Genomic DNA, 9,527 nt, shown 5'->3' on the forward strand with positions numbered 1-9,527 from the left:
AAAACCAACAGTTCTGTACAAGATTCAATTTTGGAATTTTTATTTTAGACACAATTAAGGGTTTCTTTTTAGATTAAAACCATTTCATAGAGTAATTTTCATGCAACAGAGTAAACTTTTTTCCTATGCTATTCGACAGCACAGGAGATAAATGTTCATATGGAACAAGTTGTTAGCCATGAATGCAAATAATACTATGAACTTTAAATAAACTGTTTCAACAACAACAGTCAGGGCTTATAGGACATCAGCAAGGTGTGTAAACCAAAGTGTTTTGGAAATAATTTAGTTACAGTAACACCAAAATATTTTCATTTTGCTGAGAACACATGGAGCACCTATCACTTCTAGAAGTGATTCTGGAAATGACATCATCAGCTGCACCAACCTTACTAAGTAAGTACCAGATACATTTAAGAGATACTCAATTATTTTTAAAGTTTTGAGATTTTAACAGGAGTACAAGTAGCATAAAAATTAGAAAATTCCTTACTATTGCCCTGTCTTGTTACAGAAGAACATTTTATGATATTCACCTCTTGCATCTGTTTCTTTCAAAACCTCATTGAATAAATATGCTTTACAGGTTTATGCATAAAATCCACTTCAAAGTAAAAAAATTCAGGAACTAAGACCTGAATTATTTTGTCTTCTCTAGCCATTGAAATAGTGTAACAATGTCTGACTTGCACAAAATTATACAATTTATTTCAATATTCTTACAAGCTTCTAGTCATACAATCAACTTATTTTCCACATCAAACAATTTATTTTAAGAAACCTTATATACATAAGAAATTATTGTATACATCTTACAGGGTAACTTACCAAGTATTCAGACAGATGTGTGTACTGCCTTTCACTGTCCCTGTGACATTACTTTCCTTCTATTTCATAAACAATGAAAGTCATGATCAAAAACTGACTTACAAATACAGTTGTTCAAAAGGTAGAAGACAAAAAAAAAAGTAAATTACTGAATTACTGAAATCACCTTTGGCTTTTTCCATAAATATTCAAATGGCATATGAAATGAAAATCTCAAAAATTTGGATGTATAAATCAGTAGCTCCTGAGTTATACTGTAGAAGCATTTTGGGCAATCAGTTGTAACAGGTGTATAGAAGGAACTTTCTTAAATACTCAAGTAAAAAAAATATTATATTACAGCACATGCTAGTGTTCTAACACATGCTTCAGTTTATGTTTTTAAATTCCATCTAAATGCAATAGGTTCATGCTGGCATTTCATTAAGCTGTATTACAAAGAGCAATTAACACTGAATAGCTACAAAAATGTTTTCTGTTTTTACGTAAACTGTAGCAAATCCATCAGAAGAGCATTGTGCCTCACTGGAAAATGTGTTCACAACTTTGTTGTGTCATGGGGAGACTGTAACACTGCATTACAGCAACACTGATGTTATTTTTTCTTTTTTTCATACAATCAACCAAAATTTTACAAAAATATAGCCAACCAACACACATAAAACTATGCTGCATATTCAGTTCTGCCTAGAGATAGCACTTTGCAATTACAGCTACAGAAGAAGCATTTGGAAGTTATGGCTGTGCATTCCTTACACAGACACATAGTCATATTGTGTATTACCACATGAACTTCTCTTTGTGAGGGGCAAAAGATGGAAAGTGAACTTTTCATCAACTGGAGAATAGAGAGTTTTTTTTCAGCATTACATCATGTAATACATTAGCATTCACATGCTAAGCTAAGAATTACATGTCTTGTAATAATCTTCATAATTCAGTAATACTGAGCAAATGCCACTGCATCTCCTAATTGATTTTATATTTTGTAGCACTGTGTTTTTTATTACTTCACATTATTAATTTTCCCCAATCACCATTGTGGATTCCCAGAAGTAACAGCCTGAAAGCAACCTGGGCACAGGGACACAGTAACAACCAGTAAAAAACTAAATCAAGTTTCTCAGCATGTGTAAGGATTGTGTAAGAGGCAAATGTATTTGTCAAGGGTGGCCTCAACAGTGACTTTCTCTTCTTGTCCATTATACACTTTTAAACCTCTCCAGCAAATTAAGTCATCACCTTACAATATGAGCAGAGGCAAAGCAGATTTCAGACCCAGGTGATTTTGTCTCTCTGAACGAATGGAATGATGTTCTCATTCCACATATTCCACAACTTCCATCTCTCTGTTCATGACCCAAAGTTGTTTCTTCAAAATGCACTTGAAACAAGTTAACAGCATTTTCAAAGATGACACACTGAGGCTCCAGTGTACAGATTCATCCTGTCTTTTACATATTGGGTCAAAGCACTAAAGCTGGAGTGTTGTTGAACTCTCTCCAGTCAGAAACCTTCAGCAGTTTGACCTTTAGCCTTCTTGACTAGATTTTTAATTACTGCAGTTCAATCAGGTGCCTAAGGATGAAGATTAATTCACCCTGTAGGAGTACTAAGCCAAAGATACAAAGGAGATAAGAGCAGTAAACCCAGGTCTCAAAATTATAACTCTCCCAACAACTGCCTCATGAAATTACTTGCATCTTTGTTTTTGAATACTTGACCTTGGAACCTTAAAATACCCTTTCAGATTAAAGAAGAAGAAGAAAATAAACCCAAATAATCAAAGTCACGAGCAATTGGAACATATTTATCCACTGCCTAGATCTTTGTTGTATGAGCATAACGAGCAGCAGCTTTTGAGACCAGAGTAGAAGAGCAGAAATGGGCACTTAACAACTCCAGTTAACAGAAACCTGTATGGCTTCTCTACCCTGTATTTCTCAGTGCAAATGTGGTTGTATGTCCTCCCTAGAAATTAAGGCATCCTTCTTAAACCAACCAAACAAAAACCCTCAAACAAATACATTTGAAAAATAAAGAGAATTACCACAACAGAAGGAAACAGGTGTGCTTGAACCTCATACATGCACTGCTGCCAGGCCACCTGCAGATCAAGTCTGCATAAAACCTAAAGTCCAGTTAATGCAACTGCTTCGGTTTCATTAATTTTTTGTTTGGGTAGGCTTTTCTGTGTGCTTCTTTTTTGGTAGAGCTTTATAAATAAACAGTATCATCAATATTCTTAAAATGAAATTGTCCTTTCTCCCACTAATCCTCCTACCAGATGGGACAACTCTCCCACAGGCAAACTGGCTAATAATGTTCACTTTATGTGCTTTAAAATTGAAATTCAGTTTTCAATTCTATATGAATGTTTACAAGCTGCCCCCAGTAACTTATCCCTTAATGTAATGCCAACTATCCTCAAAACAACAAAATAATCTGTCTGTAATTAAATTCTGAATTCTCTAAAATACTAACTTTCACGTAATGCATGAAATGACATGGAGCACAAATTATTCCGAAATAAGTAAATTCATGCTAATGTGACTTTAGGGAAATTGTTTCTGAAGCAAATTTTTCACTTGTAAAGTTTTCACTCATTAAACTCATACTCACTGATGAAGAAAAAATATTATGGACAACTAAATATTGATTTTAAAGATCTGATGACATTGGACAATAGGAAAACAAACTGTATTGAAATTCAGATTGATTTACGTATACAAAGACAGTTTATAAATATTTGCACAACATTAAAGTCTTCTGCAGGACAAAAACAACAAATCACTTGGGAGGAAAAAGCACAAACAAAAAATAATCTTTACTGAAGCCAAGCATGGAACAGAGAAAAAAATTCAAGTCAGACCTAATGTCTCTTTCAGAACATTACAGATCATTTAACTACAGACCAGCATCAAACTGAACTACCCCGTATTTTCCACTTACCATCCATTCAGGTTCAGAAGCCTGAATTTGCTCACCTTGTCCAGGTTTCAGGCCGACCTGAGTGTCAGATTTCAGCGTTCTCAAACTACAGAGAGGAGCAGGATGAAACTTACTCAAGGCTTGATGAAACGGGACACTGTATTCCCATTTTCTATCTCCTGTTAATTTTCTATAGTTTAGATCACCTTTGAAGAGAAGCAAGTTCGACTTCTGTAGCTCAGCATACAAGTCAGAAGCAACTTCAATCATACTGGAAAAATCATGTGGCAAAGTCCAAAACATGTGGTCATGGAAAACCCAAACTCCCTTTTTCAAATTGCCCTCCCAGTTTATGCCACATCTAGACATCCACATATGATTAGCTGACCCCAGTTGTTTAATAGTCCAGTTAAAATCATGCTTTGTGGTATCTGATACATACCATGGAATACTTTTTCCATGAAAACAGACTTCATCAGCTAGCTTTGATGATAACAAGAAATCAGCCAACACAAGATCACTTACAAGTTCAAATCCAGCATTATCCAGGATTATGTCAACTCTAACATTACTTCTTTCTGTTCTATTTTTTTTGGCATTTACAAGTAGTGACCAAACTTTTTCCATATCATTCACTAAGATGTAAGGTACCATGTTTTCCAGAGACTGCAAAGGACTAGATTTCTGAGAGCTGTCTTCACCAGCTGAAAAAGAAAGGTCACACTTATTGCCCCATAATGACACCTAGAGGAAAAAAAAAAAAAAAAAAAAGAAAAAAAAAAAAAGAAGAAAGAAAAGAAACTATTTACTAAGTCGTACTGTAGATACATTCTCAACTTCACATACACTGAAGATTTTGTTCCCTGGTTTTTGTTTTAGGTAATAAAGGTTGTAATTCCACATATTCTTCCAAGCTTTAATAAAACTCAACTCCTTGTCCAGGTATCTCAACATATACAAGATTTTGTGGAAGAAACCAAACAAAGCTCTGTATTTACACGTGTCAGAAGTGGCAAAGATGGGAGATTTAGATCAACATAAACACATTGTTTACAAAGCTCAAAACAGAAATATACTCCATACTGCAATTCCAAAAAAATATCAGTGATAACACAGAAAAAGGAATAATAAAAGCAGATTTACTTTTTTTATTATGTGCAGCCAAATAAGTATTTTAGATATATGTATTTTTAGCAGTCACTAATGAGCTCTTTGTGAAGATTCATCAAATACCTGACATACATGTTGCCAGCTAATGGACTTATTTCTAATCCTACAATACTTTGGATTTTCTACCCAAAGGCACTACATTCCAAGAGTAATGCTGTTAAAAAGCTTTTAAACCACTTCTGACCCAGACTGACTTCTAATTTTTTCTCCAAAGAAGTCTAAAAGCATTTAAAGTGCCAACTAAAATTAACTGTTTTAAGAAATTATACATAAATATCAAAAAGCTAATCTGGAATTTGACTTAAAATGTTTGAGAGATACTGGTTTTGATGGAAAAATTGCTGAGTTTTCATACACACAACGAAGACCAGCCATTAATAAAAAAGTGTCACATTTAAAACAAAATATATTTCCAGAATAGCAGCTATACAGTAGGGCTATCAGGACTTCATCATACTTTAACAAACAAAATATCTAAATTTTAATTTCCATATGAAATTCAGATTCTTTATAACCTCAAATTCTTGTTTGTTTCATAGGAGAGATATTTTCAATTCTTGGGTTAAGCACTACCAGTTTACCTGCAATAGCTTAAAAAGTTCCTCCTGAAGTTGCTTTTCATCTAGATCCTTGATGTTCTTAAGAAGTTCCTGAAAGTAAGTGCATAAGGCAATAACAGCTTCTTGGGATTCAAAGAAATTTTGAGCCTTTCCTTCCTTAAATACATCAAAGTTGTCAATAGGTGGGCTAAAAAGAGAAGAACAAATATGTTGCCATACTTCCCACATTCTTCATTACAGCACATGCAAAGGAAGCTCAAAGGTCAGCTACTTTAGACTGTACTACAGGACAGTTAGATTTTCCACTTCTAATTTGTCATACTAGATTTTCACATATCTCCATAACAGCCTAATACGCATCTTGCTAAGAGACAGTATGGAAGGCATCTTTATACAGCAATATATTCTGAAAGTGAACAAGCATTTAATCACAACAACTCTGGGAACTGCACAGACAGTTGAGCTACAATCTTCAGACGAGAATTAAAACTAACATACAAGTGAACTAAAGTTAAGAAAAGCTGGCCTGATTTTAAATCTGTTTGTGTGTGCTGGAGGGTACTTCCCATACCAAATTCTCTTCCAGTTAGGAAGTTATCTCTATGAAAGTCTTTAGTAGGATTTTGGAAAATTACCATGACAAATGAGAATGCTGTAATATATAAAAATAATAGGTCAATCTCTTATGAAACATATTTGCACGACAACCTTTCAACAAATAATTGAATTTCCATCCAAGCATATGCTTAAGAGCAACTAAATAATGGAGATCAAGAAACTTAAAAATTAAAAGTATCTGCTCAGCTTTTTAAGTGCAATCCAGGGGATGAACCTCATATTTGAAGCTTTTGGTTCAAGAGCTCAAATTACACAACATACCAGTGGAAACTGAGTCCCATTACTGTGTTTGCATCTCAACACTAAGGGTAAACCTGTACTCGGGGAGCTTTCAAATTTTTTGGCAGCAACACGATCTTAAACTGTTAATTCCTACCCCATGACGTTGTACTGGCACATCTCCGTGGTACCAGCACAACAAGTTTTTCCTGCCCAGTTATTTTTAACCAGTATCAGCTCCCAAAGTTTGATGCAACACATGGTCTGCAAGCACTGCTGTAACTAAGAAGCTGGTATAGAATGAACAACAGGAGCTGCTTAAGATGGGTCTACTGCTGTAAGAAACAGTTCTCAAATGGTAACTTCAGATTGCCAAGCAGCAAAACAAATTAGAACTCCCGAAAGATTTGTGGCTCTCATATGCCGTGTTTAACACTTAAAAGAAAATTCTAGACCAACAAACCTTGTAGAAATGCTACATGGTTTTCATATCTCAATTTACATTAGTCTGCAAAATCAAGCTCAAGAGTTTTCATGTAGACCAACTCACCAAAACTGAAGCATAAAATAATTAATAAGATTCAAATTCTACTAAATATGAGAAAGTATTAATTTTAAATCTGATGTGCAAGCTGAGGAAAAAGTAATATGGCAAAAGCTTAAGATCTTCCTTTATCTTACTCCTCAGCTGTCTTTCTTTTTCCCAAAATAAAAATGGGAAAGAGCAATGCTTTGCAAAGTAATATAGCAAGCCAGTAAATACTTACTTCTGTGCTAATGCTGCATGAATTCTTCGATACATGTAACACTCTACATACAGCCAAGGGGACTGAAACCAACTTGGTTCTCCATTTCCATTTGGTAAATTTCGTTGGTAGTCCAGGTATTGGTTCCACAGTGCTGCATCGGGCAACTCATCTTCCAAAGGGGTCACTGGCTTGTCTGTTTGCAGTTCATTCCGCAGTTTGGAGAGGAAAGATATAGCCCTCTTCTCTGCTTCAACACCCTTCTGAAAAAAGTGGAGAACAAAAGTTCCTATTCTGTACCTTCATTCCTGTAGAGACACAGATCAACTGTTCATGGAATGTGCAAAGTTTTAATTGCCATGAGAGTCCCTGACAAATCACAGCTTGATTCAACAAAATATATTTTGGTGAATAAAGCTCATTTCAGATCCAAGATCTAAAATTAATTCCATATGGGACTTCTTTTTAGATTGGACTTCTTGCTTATTAGAGGAGAAGAGAGTGTTGAAACACAGTCTTGTTCAGAAGGTGTTACTGTCTGTCAAACACTGCATCAACACAAAAACCAAAGTAAGTGATGCAGTTGCGTAAGTGATAGATCAGAAGGAAAAGGTTGGACAGAAAGGTGTGTTACAGAACTAATCAAAAATAGCTAGTAGAAAGAATTATTTTTAAAAAATATCAGGCAAAAGGATTGAGACAAGCCTTATCAGTAAAAACAAGGCAAAGAAAGGGTCTCAAAGGCTAGAAGGAAATAAACATCAGGGAAAATGATGATTATGATGATGACTCTTACCTCACCATGTTCTTCAAAAAATTCATTTTTATGTCGATGCAAAGTATCAATAACTCTTGTGAGAATCTGGGGAAGTCTATCTTTGATTGTAAAATATGCAAAGGATCTAAAAAAGAGAGGATCAATATTTTATTATTGTCAGCAAAGGATAAAATGGCTTCAATTTTTAAAAGAAATGCAAGATCTTTGCGCTACTTTGGGCTGGGGTAGAGTTGATCTTCTTCACAGTAGCTGGTATGGGGGTTGTGTTTTAGACTTGTGCTGGAGACATTGTTGACAACACAAGGAAGTTTTCCTTATTGCTGAGCAGGGATTGCAGAGTCAAGATCTTTTCTGCTTTACCCCACCCCACTAGCAAGAAAACTGGGGGTGCACAGGGCGTTGGGAGGGGACACAGCCAGGACAGCTGACCCTTACTGACCCAGAGGCTATTCCAGACCATATGGTGTCATGCTCAGCAGTGGAAACCAGGAGGAAAAGTTGGACAGGGAGCCACTGCCTAGGCATCAGTAAGTTCATGGTGAGCAAATGCTTTCAGATGTCTTACTTGGTTTTCTTGGGTTGTATTTCTCTTTGCTCTTTTCATTATGATTTATTCTCACTCCAATTATTAAACTGCTCTCAACCCACAAGTTTCCTCATTTTCACCTTTCTCACTCACTTCTCCCCACCCCGCTGAGCTATACGATGCTTTGCTGCCAGCTGGGGTTATAACACAACAGTATTAAAAGTAGCTTGACATGCCCTTAAAGCAGTGGAAAGGAAAAAAAATAAAACGGAAAAAATTTCAAACTGGTCGGATTCTTTCGCCTACTTTTGCAGAAGATTATAAACAGCAACCTGCTCAAGGAAGAAAAAGCTAAATGACTGGCCCTGACGAAACAGCAAAAAATTGCAGTTAATTCTAAGCTAAAACGCGACCCCTATTGCTAAGATACCCAGATGCAAAACCTAGTAGATGTAAAACTAAAAGTACAGGTATCTCCTCAAATTTTTCTACGTATCTCATCAACAAGAAACGCACTCTCCATTATATACTCGATTTACATTTTCTCCAAACGCAGTTTATGCACGAGGACAAGGAGCAGAACGCGGCCGGCCGCGCAGAGAGCGCACACCGGCCTGGCGAGATTCATTCGCTCTGAGATTTCTACCCTTGGGCTGGAGGCGCAGAGCCGAGCGGCCGCACCGGGAGCGCGGCGCGGGGAGCGCGGCGCCGGCGCTGGCACCGCCCCACGGCCAGGCCGGGCCGGAGACCGCGGCGGCGGCAGCGCCGCGCCCGCAGCGCCGCCTACGGGCCCCGCGCGCCGCCGCGCCGCTGTCCCCGCCTGCCCCCCCGGGCCAAGAGCCGCCCCCCGGCCCCGCCCGGCGCCCGAAAACCTCCGCTCTCCGGCGGCGGGGCGCCGGACGGCCCCTCAGCTCCCTCCCGCCCCCCGTTTCGCTGCCGGTAACAAGCGCGCCAGGCCGTGACGGACCCCTTAAACCTGCCCGACAGGGACACCGGGAGCGCCGGCGCCGCCGCCATCTTGCTCCGCCCCCCCGCGAGGAGGCGCACCGCCCTCCCCCTGCCCCCTCCCGGAAGCGGGCCCGAGCGGCGGCCGGACGTTATTGGCGCGCGGGCCGCGCCCCGCCGCGCGGCGACGGACGGGCGGGGCGTGT

At 38.3% G+C, this 9,527-nt stretch overlaps 1 protein-coding gene across 1 annotated transcript; it reads right to left on the reverse strand.

Annotated features, from left to right (window-relative positions):
* Positions 1-23: 23 nt before the first annotated feature.
* Positions 24-9,419, reverse strand: DCPH1 (damage control phosphatase 1). Its single transcript, XM_021540604.3, has 5 exons — positions 9,344-9,419; positions 7,869-7,974; positions 7,094-7,335; positions 5,511-5,676; positions 24-4,503 (listed from the first exon to the last, which is right to left on the reverse strand). The coding sequence occupies exons 1-5, from the start codon at positions 9,391-9,393 to the stop codon at positions 3,736-3,738; spliced, it is 1,332 nt and encodes a 443-aa protein (XP_021396279.1). The 5' UTR covers positions 9,394-9,419; the 3' UTR covers positions 24-3,735.
* Positions 9,420-9,527: the final 108 nt, after the last annotated feature.

Source organism: Lonchura striata, chromosome 3 (assembly GCF_046129695.1).
Source record: "Lonchura striata isolate bLonStr1 chromosome 3, bLonStr1.mat, whole genome shotgun sequence".
Classification (NCBI taxonomy): domain Eukaryota; kingdom Metazoa; phylum Chordata; class Aves; order Passeriformes; family Estrildidae; genus Lonchura; species Lonchura striata.